This window comes from Delphinapterus leucas, chromosome 11 (assembly GCF_059928025.1).
Source record: "Delphinapterus leucas isolate spDelLeu-1000000601 "Yukka" chromosome 11, BTC_Dleu_Yukka2, whole genome shotgun sequence".
In the NCBI taxonomy this organism is placed as follows: Eukaryota; Metazoa; Chordata; class Mammalia; order Artiodactyla; family Monodontidae; genus Delphinapterus; species Delphinapterus leucas.
This window is the reverse complement of record NC_143139.1, coordinates 99,724,003-99,740,180: the sequence shown is the minus strand read 5'-3', so window position 1 is coordinate 99,740,180 and position 16,178 is coordinate 99,724,003. Positions and strand designations below refer to the sequence as shown.

General features: G+C 60.3%; 1 protein-coding gene across 7 annotated transcripts in view; it reads right to left on the bottom strand.

Moving 5' to 3' along the window:
• Positions 1 to 16,178, bottom strand: part of TBC1D22A (TBC1 domain family member 22A) — a 314,050-nt gene that overhangs the window by 75,609 nt on the left and 222,263 nt on the right. For 4 of the 7 annotated variants that reach the window (XM_089921472.1, XM_089921473.1, XM_089921478.1 and 1 more), the window contains one exon: positions 7,112 to 7,239. In XM_089921472.1, the coding sequence (XP_089777598.1) occupies positions 7,112 to 7,239 (128 nt within the window). Of the gene's footprint in view, positions 1 to 2,657; positions 3,317 to 7,111; positions 7,240 to 16,178 lie in introns of those variants that run through there. The other 3 variants (XM_089921475.1, XM_089921471.1, XM_089921477.1) reach the window with 3 other exon arrangements.

Below are 16,178 nucleotides of genomic sequence, written 5' to 3'. Positions count from 1 at the left end.
TCACACGCGGTGCCTGATTATCGCAGATCCAGCTCTGCTCGCGCCTCTCGCCTGGAGCCTGTGGGCCCCTCCACACGGCCCCCACCCCGTCCCGGCCGGGCTCTCAGGACGCCGTTAGCCTGAAATGCTCTTCCCTGAGGGCCCCTCCCCAAACTCCCGTCACACAGCAGCGCCCCTGCAGGGCCACCTCCTGCGGACCACCTCCCTCCCCCTGGCTGCACAGCCCTGCGCCCCCTCAACACACACAGCCAGGCCCACCTTCTCTCCAGGGTTTGCTTGGGCTCCCTGGCCGGGAGGCGGGCTCTGTGAGATCAGGACCCACCTCTTCCGTGGCTGGGTCCCCAGCGCCGAGGACAGGGCCAGGCCCACAGCAGGTGCCCAACAAACGAACACTGACTGTGACTCCGGGGCCCGGCCGGCCACAGGGGTCCCACGCCGCCAGGCTCCTTCCCGGGAGGCCGGGAAGTCTGCTGAAGTGCAGGGGCGGCCTCCCCTCTGGCAACAGCTTGCTCGCCGCCTCCAAGGATAGGGAGGCTGCACCAATGGGGAGACTTCACCTAAAATGGTGCAAATGGTCACGTCTGCCACAGCAGACGAGGCATCTCAGGATCAGAGCCAGCTCAGGGTCTCGGGGCATGCAGGGCTCTGCGGCAGCCAGCAGGGGCCCTGGCACGTGAGGGGGCAGCTGGCAGCTGGCCTTCAACGGGCCCGGAGGCCCTGCCCTGCTCTCTGCCCCTGACTGGTGCGGCCGGGAGCTGTGAGACACGGGGCCGCATCTCAGAAAGGGCCCAGCTAGGCCCCCAGGACCCTGGAGGAGCTCAACACACAGCCCTGCCACCGCATGAGAGCAGAAGTCTGCAGCTCGGTCCCCTGCCCTCACACACAGGGAGCTGTAGGGTGCCAGCTCCTCAGACCGCAGCCCCACTGGCCCCGCACATGGCAGAGTGCTCGGCCAGGGCCGGGGACACGCGGATGGCGGGGGCCCAGGTGGTGGGACCCCGCTTGGGCCACACGCCGCTGGAATGACGCAGAGGCCAAGTCACTCGAGCTCCGAGACCCCAGTTCCAATTTCTGTAAAAACTGGTTGATAACAGTGACAGCCCGGCAATAGAGCCCAGAATTTGTACAGCTCTACAGTTTACAAAATACCGGGGACAGCGGTGTGCGAAGAAAAGGGCTGTTACCCAGCACCCACTGTGCGCATGGTGCTTTCTAAGCTCCGCGCGGGAAGCACCCAGTTCCCCACGAGTCTGGCTGGCGTGGCCGTGTCTGCCCCTGGGCCCGAACAGCAGCGCAGCTGTGCAGCCCACGTGGTCCCCGGGCCCAAAATGCTGCCTGCCTCGCCTTTACAGGACCTGTCTGCCGATCCTTGCATTAGAAACTCCGCCTTAGTCCCAGCAGCAATCCTAGGAGCTGAGCTTCAGGACACTGGACCTGCCCAAGGCTATGAGGACAGCGCTGGGCTAGGATGGAGAGTCCGTTCTGCCAGAGTCCCAGAGGTCACAGTATCCACGGGGCTTACGTGGAACACCCAAACAAATCCTTACGTTCCATTTGGCCACAGAAGAGCGATTCAGAGCTTTATTGGTAGAAAATGCCCTCCTGCCACTTCCCTCTGACGGTGTGTGTGCCAAGAGCCAGGGCCTAGGGCCGGAAGCACCAGCCCAGGCTGCTCTGAGGCTCCAGTGAGATGGCCCCGCCCCAGGAGGGAGGGGCGGTGAGAAAGGGAGCAGCTCGCCAGCCAGGCCCCCAAGTGTGTGTGTCCACGTTTCCTCTCCTGTGTCAACAGCCGGCCCCTAAAGACGCACTTGGAGACACGAGCAGTACGTATACATTCTTAATTAGAACTCCAGTGGCCTTCAGACGCCACTAAGAAGGAATTTAATAAATGCTTTAAGCCAGTGAAGCCACCTTGCAACACTCACCTGGCGAAAGGAAGTTTTTCCTTTTCTTCTAACACAATGACTAGGTTGTGGGAAACGTCTGCCTCCGTGGGGACCCTCAGCACGCCCTCACCTCCCCAAGCAGCAGTCCTCGGGATGGGGCGGGGGCCACTGCCATTCCTGAAGCCACACACATCGTCACCTCTGCATGGACATGAGGCTGTGACACCCCCTCCCCTGGCCCGGGGCCCTGGCTCCAGCAGGGCTCACGCCCCGAGTATCAGCCAGTGATGGGAAAACCTCAGTGAGAGCCGGAATGGGAAGGAAGGAAGTTACTAGATTGTAGAGAACAGATAGCACCGTTCTGAGAACCTGGCTCTCACATTTCCATTCCAGAAAGCTGCTGACGTTCTTTTTCACTCCAAGACAAGTCCCAGCGGAGCACACCCTTCTGAATCAGCCTCGGGGCGCTGGGGAAGGAGGGACAGGGGCAGAGCTGTCCACCACCTGGCGCGCCCACCTCTTCGGTTCTACCGACAAGCCCGTCAGCTTGGAAATGCCCGGGGTTCCCCACCGCGGCCCCCTCCCTGCCCAGGTGCACCTCTGGGAGGACAAGGGGCTCCAGCCAAGTCCATTTCCTCACATTCTCCCCAGGGCTGGCTCGAGTCACTGCCCCGCCGGACCTGCACCTGCCCGCTGCTGCCCGATGCCCACAGATCCTGACCTGCTCGCTGCTGCCCGATGCCCACGGATCCTGACCTGCCCACTGCTGCCCGATGCCCACGGATCCTGACCTGCCCGCTGCTGTCCAATGCCCACGGGTCCTGCACCTGCCGGCTGCTGCCCGATACCCACGGGTCCTGACCTGCCCACTGCTGCCCGATGCCCATGGTCCTGACCCGCTGACTCCACCAGTCCCTGACAGAGCAGTGCTGCATGCAGCTACTCTGGGTGGGCCTGTTCAATATAAATCTCAGTGAACCGAAATGAAAACTAGAAATTCAGTTCCTCCATCACCCTGGTCATATTTTTCGAGTGTGGAAAACCCACGTGTGCCTAGAGGCTCCCCTCTGGGTGGTCCCGTCATCCTAGAGCCTTCTGCTGCCCTGGGGCCTCTCTCCCTGGCTCGCACTCTGGTGCGTCCTCTCCTGCCCGGGGATGCCCTCCTCCGGCTGCCCGGCCTCTTCCCCTGACCTTCCCTAAGCCACGTCAGCCACGCCCACGAGGGCCTTCCTTTCAAAGGCAGAGTAACGTTCCAGTGTGTGTGTGTGTGTGTGTGTGTGTGTGTGTGTGTGTGTGTGTGTGTGCGCGCGCACGTATATATAGACACACATACATGTATACAGACACAATTTCTTTATCTTTTCATCCATCGATGGACACTTGGGTCGTTCCATATCTCGGCTGCCATGAACATGAGGGTGCAGATACCTCTGTGAGATAATTTCATTGCCTTTAGACAAGTTCCGTAAAGTTGCAGGATAAAAAAAACATCAACATACAGAACTCAGTTGCATTTCTATACACAAACAATGAACTGTTGGAGAGAGAAATTAAGAAAACCATCCCATTCACAACTGCATGAAAAACAAAGCGCTTCGGAATAAATTTCACCAAGAAAGTGAAAAATCTGTTCACTGAAAACTAAAAAACACTGATGAATGAAATTGAAGAAGACATAAATAAATGGAAAGACACTCCTCATTTGTGGATTGAAAGAATTAGTACTGTGAAAACGTCCATATTACCCAAAGTGACTCAAGGCATTCCCTATCAAAATTCCAATGGCATTTTTCACAGATATAGAAAAACAAACCTAAAATTTGTATGGAACCACAAAAGACCCCGAACAGCTAAAACAACCTTGAGCTGGCCGACATTCTAATGCCATTTAGGAAAAAAGAAATACAAACCAGGAAACGCACTTCGATCGCCCATCTTTCAGGAAATCAGCAGGTGCCGACCCCTCTGGTTGTCTCCTCCCAGGCAGGTCCCCTGGGGGGGGGGGGACAGTCCCATTCACAGTGGGGGGGGGGTTGCCACACCACCGACACCGGGAGAAGCTCACGCGGTCCTCGCCCGCGTGGTGGGACTGCAGTCCCGGTGCATACCCCAGAGAGTGAGCAACTGGGGGGCCAGGGACCCTCCTCAACTGCGCACAGGCACACCTACTCCCATGGTCTGGGAGGAGGTCAAGCAGCTCAGACAGAAGGGCGGCTTTTGTCCCAGGAACTGCCAGGGGAGGAGCTAGCCCGGGAGTCGGGGGTTGCGGTCCCTGTGGTCAGTCGCCTGTGCCCACCAGGCCTCCAGACATAAAGTGCAGCCAGGGACGCGGGGAGGGAGCGCAGCTAGGACCCACCTCTGCGCCCAGGGCACCGGGAGGGACGCACACGCTCCCCAGGACTCCGGCCGCTGCCGGGAGACGCCCGAGGAGCAGCCCTGGGCTTCACAGGGACGCAGAGGCCGACGAGCCCCGAGCCACGGCCACCGTCCGGGGCCCACCCACATTACAATAAAATAGAAGCCGCATCTGTGGCTGTTTTTCCACAGGAAAGCAATTCCAGAGAAGGTGCGTGAAACCAAAGACCCCAAGGGAGGCCCGCTGAGGCTGGAACGCAGGCCTCGGGGTGCAGAGCAGCTCTGAGTGCGGAGGGGCGAGAGCTGAAGCGCCGCTCGGTGCCCGCCAGCAGGCAGGGTGCCCTGGAGCCCAAGCCCCCAAAACGCGCAGCCAAGCTGCTTTCCGGCCTGCTGCCCCAGCCCTCCGCAGCCCGGGACTGGCCCCCTAGGCCCTTGGGGCCGGACCCAGAGGGCCGGGCTTGGCTTCACTGTCCAGGTGGCAGCAGGAGGCGGCAGGTGTGGCCTGGAAACACCCGCGTGCCCTCCCGTCAGCCCCGTGGGGCCCTCGCTCACTAGGGAGGGAGCCCACGCCTCCTCCGCACGGAGTGGGGGCGTGGAGGGGAGCCCACAAGAGGGGAAGCGAGGGCCGGGAGGACACGGGCAGGACGGAGCGCATCCCAGCTGCCCCGACGGCCTCAGCCCTGCGGCCGTGGACCCACAGCACAGCACAGGGGCCCAGAGTCTTCTCTCTCATTTGAGGTCCTCAAAATCCACGTGTCGGCTCCAGCTATGGCGGGTGGGACGCACCCTTTGTACCGGCTCCCTCTGGGAGCTGGACCGGCTGCTCAGCCACAGCAGCCTGCACGGCGGCCCGCACCCCGCGCGCTGCTCGCATGGGGCACGTCACGCACCCAGGGGGCAGGGTTCACCTCCCTGCTCTTCGGCTACTTCCGGATGATCTGCACTTTTTAATTGCCTTTTTTCCTCCTTGTAGCTAATGCCCCTCATTCATTTTTGTGCCATCATCTAGTCCACGGCCTGGGGCACATTATGGATAGCCTTTTGTTGACACATGTCCCAAGAGGATTTTAAGCTACCTTGCTTGTAAGGGATTAAAGAGTTACTGAAACCTGTAATGGCCCAGCTAATAAACACCCTAGTTTAAGGGAGAGTAATCACCCGATTGCCATCCTACGATTACTATGTATTTTCATTGCCAAAAGATGCAATACAATTTCATGGTTACTTGGGCCTGTAAAATAGAAATACCCCCAATTTTTAAGATATGAAAAGGTTTATGACGAGGGTACTGTCAGTTCAACAATCAGTCCATGGTACAAATGAGTCAATTCATGACAAAATTTAATTTCAAGAAAATTAACTCAATAAAGATGCCACAATTGTGCTTAAAGTTTTAATATCCATTAGGAGTTTTAGTGAAGTGGTGCAGGACCACAGACGCGCAGAGCCATTTTCTGCTCCTCAAAATGCGACTGACTTAATACCTAATTTATTCATAATGGGGACAGTATTACAGGGGACTCTGTGTTTAATGAGGGGGGTCAGGACCTCAGTGTAACCCATCACCAGTGGAGAGCGTTCAAAATGTACGGGATACGAAGTTTTGTTTCCTGCGACATAACTGAGACCTGATCGATTGCACCAGGCCAATGGCCACTTTAACCAAACAGCCCCCCAAAAACGGCTTTACATCCCAGGAAATGTGAGTGGCTAGAAATTCTGTAGCTGTCAAGTACCTACGAAAGCAAAACCAAAGTGGGGGATTCGGATGCGGCTACTGACCAGTCATAATTTCTGTAGCCAACACCATTAGAACACACAGCTGCTCAAAGGAAAAGCAAAGTCACAACACAGGGCTTCAGAGCCACAAAAACAGCCACAGACGCCACGCCGGGCACACGGGCCGGCGTGAGGAACAAAGCTCTGGGCTACTGTTCTCGATGACCTGGGAGAAATGTGCTCAGAACTCAAGGCTGGCGGGCACGGGGGCCAGCAGGGCAGCAGCTCGAGGTCCCCATCCCACGGGACGATCGCGCCATATAGACCAAGGGCTCCACTGACGAGGAGGCCGGGGGGCGAGGCCCTTCCAGCCTGCTCGGGGCCTCAGGACCCCACCACCGTCTTCGTGGACATCCACGCACGGGAGCCCAACCCTGCACCTGGGGCTCCTGCTGCCCCGCGAAGAAGCCCGTGGCCTGGGGCTCCCTCTCCCAGCCTCCAAAGGCAGCTGCCCCGTCCAAGGCCCACAAAGGGCTGGCGCCCAGTGCAGGAAAACCTTGCCTCCCCGAGTTAAGAATGAAAGCCAGCCTCTGAGGAGACGCCACTCCAAGTACACACGAGGTGCCTGCTCACCGCGAGGGATGAGGAAAGGCCAGCGTGGAACCCCTGGCACGGCCTCAGCCTCAGCAAACATCTCCAAGAAACTGGAGAGGCGTTAGAATAAGCAACGTGACAAGGGAACAAAGGTGGTTTGTTCCAGAAAATGCTGTGGAGAGGAGGAAACTTCACAGCACACTGAATCTGTCATGGAATTTTTAAAATCTTTATCATGAGTGACTCAAAACACAGACAAGGTGTGAGTCCTGAGCGTGAGTGTGTCCGGTACATGCAGCTCAGAGTCTCGCTGGAGTTACACCTGCCCCGGAGCCCCGGCCAAAGTGCAAACTGCACAGCGGGATGAAATCCAGCTACAGGTAAAACTACAGAAAGTTCTTTTCCCTGTCTTACATCTAGTCAGATGACAAGGACACCTGAAGTGGACTTTAAAAAGACGGCATTTCAGTGGAGAGGATGCTTCGAAGGCGAAATCGAGCACGGCAAACGGACCCAGAGCAGAAGGCGGCGGGGGGGAGGGGCCGAGGGGCGCTCACCTGGTAGGTGTCCCACAGGCGGATGGTGCAGCGCAGGGGCACCTCGCGCATCAGCAGGTTGTTCATCCAGCGGAAGGCGAACTGCAGGTACCTCACCTCGTGCTGGTCCAGGTGCCGGTGGACTTGCCCTGCAGGGACAAACACAGGCCCCGCGGCTGTCAGCAGAGCCCCCGGAGGACTGCCCCTTCCCTGAGGCCCCGGGCTCACCTCGGAACCCCTCCAACCAGCCGAGGCACCGCCCCCAAGGAGCACGGACGGAAAAGGAACTTCCACCCCAAGACCTCAGACTCTCTTCCTCAAGGAATATGGGTGGTGACGGCAGTAACGGTAACTAGGACCACGACAGCTCCTGCGGGCGGACTGTGCGCCCCGTCTGGGATGCCCCGAGCCCCAGCCCAGGAACACGGGCAGGCCCAGTCCTGCCCTACAGACGGCGGCACTGGTCCGAGAGGCCGGCGGACGCTCGGGGGCACGCGGCGGGGCTCAGCTGACCTTCACCCGTCTAGCCCACAGGCAGGTCCACCAGATACGGGCTGCAGTCCTGAGAGAGGGGATGGCTTCGACCACGTGCCGGCCCGGGTCCCACGGGCTCCCGGGCCCCACGGGCTCTCGGGCCCGGCCAGTGAGGGGGCAGGCGGGCCCACCCCTGGATCCCAGGTTTGGGGCTTCTGTGAAGACAGCAGGGCCCCTGGGGAGAACCAGGCCCGAAGCGCCATCTCCCACCGGCCACAGAGTCTCTCCCCGTCACGGCGCTCCACGGCTCGAGTCCCCAGCGTTCCCTGCCCAGGCCTCTCTGCTGGGCTCTCAACAACCCGCGGGAAAGGCTTCAGAGCTCACTGGAGCTCCGAGGTCCTGGGACCCTGGAAGTGCCCCTCCAAGGAAGCAGAGACTCTGGGGGTCATGGTGACTGTGCCGCATTTTCCCAACATTCTTCCCTGGGAAGAGCCACTCTAAAGGCCAGGGGAGGGCGGGTGCTGCCTTATAAAACAGGCAAGTATGGCCTAATTATCCAGACTGGGGACTGGGACGTGCCCACCCTGACTTCCGTCCACCAGGACCCACGAGTGTGGCCCACGACCCCGTGTCTGCACATGCCTGGGGTCACTGGCTCCTCCTGTGGTCTTACCCCCCGCTCCCCGCCTGCCCTGAGAGGCAACCCTGAAAAAAGTGTACAGCTCCTTCAGTTCTCCCAACGAAAGTTCTAGAAGCGGCAAACAAACAAGCGACAGCCAGGGGATCAGGGAAGCGCGAGGTCAGCTCAGAAGGCTGCAGTGTGGGCCGACAGTGACCTCAGGGCTTCCCAGACGTCATCCTCATCTCAGCGGCTATTAAAACACAGCTTTCTCGGTGCATCTCGACTTTCTGGATCAGAATCTTCCCGGCGGGATCTGAGTTTCTGTGTCTCCAGAAGATTCTTATGTCAGCCACACACCTGTGCTGGGAGCCCTCTCAGGGACAAGTTACACAAGGACTCGGCACCCGGGCCCCCAGAGACAGAGGAAGACGGGGCTCCAGCCTCTGACGTAGGGTCCGCGTCCCAGGAGGAGCTCCCCACGCAGGGCAGGGCTGGCTCTGTGGTCCGCTCTACAGCTTCTAATCAGCTTATGTTGTGTTAAATACACTTACTTGTTAACTTCACCTCACGACCCAAAACGGTCCCCTGCTGCTCCAGTGGAGGATGAAGTGGGAGCAGAGCCACAGCACAGAGCCTCCACAGCGGCAGCCCCGGCAGAAACGAGCCACACGGCTTGTCACCGAGGAGAGCCCTGGGGTCTGCAAGGGGAAGTGTCCTCCCCGTGTCCCCAGCTTGTAAGCTCAGGGGGCCGCCTAATACGAGGGAATTCCTCTCAAGACGTTGTGAGGGCCCCGTACGTGGCCCACAGTTTGAGAGACACCAGCTGGCAGACAAAGAAGGACCAGCTGGGCCAGAACCGCCCTTCTCAGTCCCTGGCCCCCCAGCACTGCGCCTGCTCAGGTGACACCGTGTGCCCGGCGAGGCCCCACCCTGGCACTGCCCCAGTCCCTCCCCCCGCGCCAGCCTCCTTCCTCCTGGTTCCACAGCCTCCTCCCTGGGCCCCGTGTCACACTGCCCGGGCTTCGCTGCTTAGGGCCGTGCCCGCCCCAGGATGTGAGCTGCTCCACAGCAGGTGTGGTGCCTGAGACCCCTCCGCACCTGCAGCCCCGGGACACACTAGGTGCCCAGTAAGCGTGAGCCAGACGACGGGTGAATGAATGAATGAATGAATGAAGTTATAAAATGGGTAACTGAACATGTGAATAAACCGCCCATTTCTCAGTCACCCCCCCCATTTCTCCACGACGAGATACTACGGAGCTTTCCAGCAACGCGATGGGACGTCCTGTTCTTTTCAAAGAATTAAGATCTACTTCTAAGCTGAAAACAGCAGCAGCTACAAAGCCGGAAAGTTCCGTGGGGCCCTGAGTGGCCCCCCATGCCCGTTCCCCAAGGGTGGCAGCCGAGGCCGGGGCACCGACGCGAGCACGCTGGCCAACGGGAAACGCAAATACCGTCAACACCTGAAAACCGGCAGTTCAGAAAATGAATCAATTTACTGAACAAAGATCTTTTACACAGAAACAGGGGAGTGAGCTTCCACGAGTGCAGTCAGCAGTAGGGGCAGAGCGGGCGGAAGGACGGTGACAGCTCCAAAGAGAAAACCGCCTCCTGAATACAGAGCGCCCGAAGGAGGGGGACCCGGTAGGGGCCGCCCCCAGGACAGGCCTGGACGATCAGGGGCTCCAGCACCCGCCACTCACTAGCCACTGAAACTCTCCGGGACGCATGGGCCGAGGACAGAGCAGCGGGCGGCAGGCCGGCAGGGCCAGGCGCCTCCTGCCCAGGCCCGCACGGGGCGCCGACGCCACCCCACACCAGGCACTCGCCGGGTGTTGATAATCGGGAAGGCGGGGCGACTCCGAGTTCACCTTCGCAGATTCAGGTGGCTTTTCATGGGTTGTGGAGCCCTGGGTGTCCCTGGACCGCGGTGCCCGTGGGGCGGGACCTTATCTGGACCCAGGGATTGGCACAGAGCCAGGCCCGGCATGTGGCGTGTGCCCGGCACATTCGCGGGTCGAGTGGAGTGACGGCCGGGGCCGGATGCGCTCGGAGGCGGGGGCAGGGCGGTGGCGTGGAATGAGCCGCCCGCAGTCCCGCAGCCACGTCCCTGCGCCTGCAGTGCCACTGGCCTCCTCGGCTGACGCAGAAGGTCACCGTTTACAAGCAGGGAAAACAAGCAACTCTAATAAGTGCCCGGGAGGCACACGACACCTTTCTAATGTGAAGTGACGAGCAAATTGATTTGCAAAATTAAACACATACTTCCGGAACATCTGTCACTGAAGGAACCTAACCAAACAAGTAAAAATAAACCCCTTCTCTCCTCCGGCAGTCCCACCTGAGGCCCGCCCCACGAGGCTTTGGCAGACGCCACCCCGTCTCAGGCTCGGCCAGAGGAGTTCATCCCAGCCGGAGCGCGAGGACCAACGGCCCACTGGCCAGTTCTCGCCCACGGGACCTGTGCCCACGCGAGAGGGAGATGAGGTGGCCCATCCGGGGGTGCACGCGGCAGCGGCAGACTCAGGACTGTCCCTCTCCGTGTCCTGAAATGACCCCACGATGCCAGATGGGCCCACAGACCCGCCCGGTATCTCCGGGTACCAGCACCCTTGGCACAGCCGGGGCCTCTGCAGAGCAAGGGCCACAGCGTCAACCCCACGAGGACACGGGCAGAGGCTGCTCATTCATCAGCTCTTTCCAGGAAGCTCTCGGGCGTCTCCATGTACCCCACCGCCTGTGACAGTGAAGCTACAGAGGAGACGTGGCCGGTGTCCTGCCCTCCACGAGCTCAGCAACATGCAGGAGAGACAGAAAGAAAACGCAACTTTGAGCCTCCAAGTTGTCTATTTCACCAGAGTTACCGACTCTGAGCGTCCTGAGGGCCTGGGCTTCTCTTCTGCCCGACGCAGGCCCGAGCTCCCGACAGCAGCGAAGCAGGCAGCCCCGGGCCCACGTGGTGGGGATGCGAGCCTTGTCCGCCAGGCTCCGACCCACAACCAGGCCACCCCAGCCAACAGGAACAGCCATCCCAGGACCGCGGGAGGCACTCCTTGGTCACGTGGAGGTGGCCGTTTCTCACCGATCGCCTGGCTTCTCTGGAAGCCACAATGAAGAGCGATATGGCCACTGCCCCCGCCCACCTCCTAACGCACACAGTTAACTTCTGGAGAGGCCGCCTCCTGCCCTGAACGTGTTGAAAAATGGACGCCTCAACTCCAGCCATTACTTTCCATTTATATACATCGGGGCGCGAACGTATGTGCTGGAAAGATTCTTATAAGCAAGTGTGAGCAGATGCTCTGTCACTGATAAAGGTAACTCGGTTAGCAGTGATTCTGGATTTGAAATTTCCATTTCACTGGAAATTAGAGGGGACATGGAATGAGTGATCAGGCAGATGTAATTATCATCTTTCAGGCTGAGGAGACTTTTTCCATCAAGGCCTTCTGAGGCAGACGGCCACAAAGGCACAGGAAGTGCCCATCGCCCGGCACGTGCCGGACGCTTCTCCCAGCACCTGAAACAGCGCGTCTGCAGGCTGGGAATTCTGCTGAAACACCTTGTCTTCTTCATTAAAAACCAAAATAAATTACACAGATTGTGTCCCAAGATTTATGCTAAAAAGGAAAAAAAAACCACGTATCCCGTTGACTTGGCACAAAGAATAGGCACTGTTCACGCAGGGCCAGGCACTGCTTAGACTTATTTGCCCCAAGAGTGAACCTAACTGCCCACACGTAGATACCTGACAAGGAAAATCGCCCCAAGCCACCCCCAACCCACTTCTGCTGGGCGAGGCCCGAAAAGGCTTTGGTTTGGGGTGGGGGGGTGGAGATTTCAATCCTCCAATCAGTTAAAAAGATAAACAACTAAAACAAGAGCCAGTGGCAGGGAATGCAGGCCTCTCTGCAGCCAAGGAGGCCTTGTTCTGGGCTCACCCACCCTCCTCGTCTGCCAGGTCTGATGGACGGTAAGAACAAACAGCTAGAAAAAAGCATCAGCCCCAAACAGGGGCAGGGCCGAGCCACACGCCCAGGACCCCCGGCTGAGGACCCAGGGTGCAGGGCTGTGACAAGGGGCAGGAGGAAGGAGCAGGATGGAGGACGACACCCAGGACGCCCGGCCCAGCAGCTCCCGGGGGAGAAGCGTCCAGGGCTCCCTGCTGCAGACAGACCTGCCGTGGCCACCCCCAGAGGCCACCAGGAGGACAGAGGGCCCGAGCTGGGAGGGGACCGGGCGGGCAGACGGGGGGAGTGAAGGAAGCAGCTCAGGACCCAGGACCCGTGACTCCACTCCCCAAGCACACAACACGCTCACGCAGTGAGCGGGCCTGTCTTCTTCCTGAGGCAGAGCAGAGCCCGGGTCAGACTGGAGAACAGTAGAGAGACCTCGGGTTACAGCATCAGGAGAACTGGGCCCAGATCCCAGGTTAGCTTCCAGAAGGTTCTCCAGGCTCTCAGCACCTCCAGGCCCTCCCTGGAACGGGGAGAGCCCCAGCTCCCTCACAGCACCCTCTCGGGAAAGTCCCGGGGTAGCGGCTGCCATATGGTGGGCATGTGACACAGGTGCCAGGCTAAGAGGAGGGAGGAAGGGCAGCTAAGCCTCTTTCCAAAAGGAAATCCACCAGGGAAGCTCTGAGCAGGCGAACAAGGTCTCCGCTGAACAGGGCACCTGCTCTCGGCCGCCTCAAGGAAGCCCCCGAGAGCAGGCGCGGCTCCCAAGGCCTCGGGCCACAGGCCCATGTCAGGCTCCCCACAGACCCTTTGCAGCCATCACAGCGCAGTGAGCAAAGGGGCAGAGGGAGAGGACTCAGGACATGGGGACCTAGACAAACAGTGGGAAGGCGGCCAGGCTCTGGGCAGGGGCTCTGCCAGGACCTGAGACCAGTAGACGCATTGCCCCTCCAGCCACAGGGGACACGCGTGTTCTGACGGGGCCACAGGTGACAGCCCCTGGTCCCAGGGTCTCAGGGTCGGGGCTCGCAGAGGCCGGACCTCAGGACACGCCAGGAGCTGGGCACTGAGCTCCATCATGCCCACGTGAGGAAGCCCCAGTAAAAACTCTGCACGCTCAGCGGGTGAACACGTGAACCGTGGAGGGCGACAGGCCCTGAGCCCAGGGCCGAGAGGAAGCGCCAAGTCCCCGGGCCCCTCCCACCTCACCCTGCACTCTCTCCCCCGGCCGGCTCTCCTGAGCTCTGTGAGCTGCTCCAGTGAGCAATCAGGCCTTGGGGCTCCAGGAACCGCTGCCTTTATCACTGATGGGTCACAAGTGCAGGCGGCCTGGGGACCACGGGCGTGCGGCTGGCGCTTCCTGGAGAACTGCGCCCTTCACGGGGGTCTGACGCTCACCCTGACAGGGAGTGGCAGCGCTGTGCTGCGGGGCACCCACTTGGCACTTGGTGTACAAGCAGAGGACTTCCTCCAGCATTAAACGACCCTGAGGGTTGAGATCCAGACAGACATCAGGGCAGGGGCCAAACTGCAGATACGTTCTCCCCAGATCACTCCTCCAAGGCTAGTTGAACACCCAGGCCAGGCCGCGGGGTCGCTAGCTTGTTATATAGGAAGAAGAGGGGTGGCGGTGACGGCGGGTCGGACCCTACAGGCTGCCGCCCGTTTGTAAAGTGGGCAGTACACGCCCGGGAGGAGGTCACACCAGGCACACCTGGCCTTGGGGACAGGGACACCACCACACTCTCAGGACCCCAGCATAAACAGGAGAATGGGATGGAATGAAGCCTCCCAGCAGGTTGTAAAGAAATAGCGTTTATCTGGCACCACACACACCATCTTCCCATCCCTGGAGAGGCACCAAGTTCTACTTTTTCGACAGTAACGTCATCCAAAGTACGAGTTCTCCCGGAGCCACACAGAGCTGACGCGGCGAGGCGCGAGGCCACACTCCCTCCACAGACGCGCTCACGGGCGTCTCGACGGACGCCCCAGACGGGGCTGTTTCCACAGAGCGGGGCACCGACTGCTCCACAGGCCACATGAGGGCTCCCTGCCCCTAGCCCCGGCCACGCCCAGAGAAGAGAGGAAGTGGGTGCGACGCCAGATCCGGTGGACGGATCTCGGCCCATCCCCCACACCCATGCAAGGCTCCAGAGGGGACACAGGGCGGGGCTGCTGAGGCGTGCAGATCTCAGCGAGCTGCACCGTGGACAGACCTGAGCTCGCTGTGAGCAGGAGGCCAGCCCTGACACCACCCAAGTCTGCGATGAAATCGAAGACGTACAGCTTTCCCAGAAGTCTTCCCTCTCTCCCGATGCACTTTAAGACTGAGAATCCCCCACAAAAAATATGTGTGTGAGTCTGACCTGGATTTGAGACTCCCCATGTCCGGTACTGGCTGGTCCCTGCCTCCCCACATTCAAGACTCAGCTCGAGAATCACTGCCCTTTTGAAGCCTTTTCTGACCTCCCTCCACCCTGGAGCTGACCGCCCTTCCTCAGTGCCCCTACCTCGACTCCTAGAGAGTGCCTGTGACACTTCGGTGGCCTTGAGGTTTGCATGGCTGGGTGCTCTCTGCACACACGCAGCCGCTCCTGGCCTGGCCCTCGGGATGAGTGAATGGTGGGGCTCGTCCTCCCATGGGACACCTGTGTAAACCAAAGACTCAACAGTGGGCGCCATGAAGGCAGCTTCCCCAAACATCCACCTGGGGCTCCTCAGGCGTGAGCCAGCCAGCCAGGTGACCACGGTGCGGAGCGGGGGACCTGGGGCATGAACACCGGGCATCTGCCCGCCAGGAGGCCAGCACCCACACCAGGGTCTGGGCTGCCCTGACCAGGCTGGCTGACAGGCCAGCAAGTGCTCAGGGGGCCTCTCTGAAGGCCCCCCCAGGGCTCCCAGTGCTAAGAAAGAGGGGGTGCACCAGGGTTTCGGGGCACCAGCACGCACGTGCACACAGTCTTAATGAGCCGGCGAAGCCCCGTGCTACCGGGAAGGGCTGGGCTCTTGTGAAGCAGGGAAGGACCGAACCAGGGAGACGGGTGTTTGAGACTCTCCTGGCGGCCCTAGTTCAACCCTCAGCTGCTCAGCCAGCCCGGGGGCATCTGAAGTGAGGAGGGCTCAGCGGAGGCTCCGGAGGCCAGGCGGGGCTCTGCAGGGGCCTGAGTGGTGGATAAGCAGAGGCTGCTCTCCACCAGGGGACGACCAGGAGGAAGACAGCGGCCTGCGGCTGACCCTGCTCGCCTACAACCGAGACCCGCAGCATGTTCCAGGGACCGGGCTGCTCCCGGGAAGGAGCCAGCCCTCCCCGCCCCCATCCTACCTGCTGAGACCCCCCAGCATGGCTGGATTTCCTGTCCTGGCCACTCTTCCCAGCCCTGGCTCTCCCGCTGCTGTTGCCAGCAAGCAAACGACGCAGAACAGCCCACACGGGTGGTGCCACGGGAAACCTTGCTCACCCAGAACGCCTGCACACGTGTGGTCGCAGGCCAGGATGCCGTTCCCGCTGGAGCGCTTTCCACACCCGGGGACGGTGTGAGGACAGCGAGAATAAGGGCACCAAGAGGGAACTGCAGGTCTCCTCGCAATCAGGAGAGAGGCATCCAGGTGTAAGAAGGAGGTGGGCCACGGTGTCCACACACCCCTGTAAGGCACCCATTCAACATGGAGCTAAGAGCATGCGTTGTCCTCAGGCTGCTTGGCGCAGATCAAATGAAGAGACACCTTCCCCACGCAGCTGACAATGTGAGGATACCCAAAGCGACTCCCTCCAGGCTCCCCAGGTGCCACGTGGGGACCCGCACCCCCCAGCCCTGCGTCCCGTCGCACGGTGTCATTTCCCAGGTACACATGATGGGCAGCTCTGTGGCAACGGCTCTCTGTGCCCGTCTCGCCCCAGCCCCTAACCGCCTGCTAGTCTCCAGTGCCCCCCAGGTGCCAGCTACAGAGGACAGCCGCGGGTCCGCATTCTCACCGCCCGGTGCCAGTGGGTCCCCACACGCCAGAGAGCCGGCTGCACGAGTGTCCAGCTCAG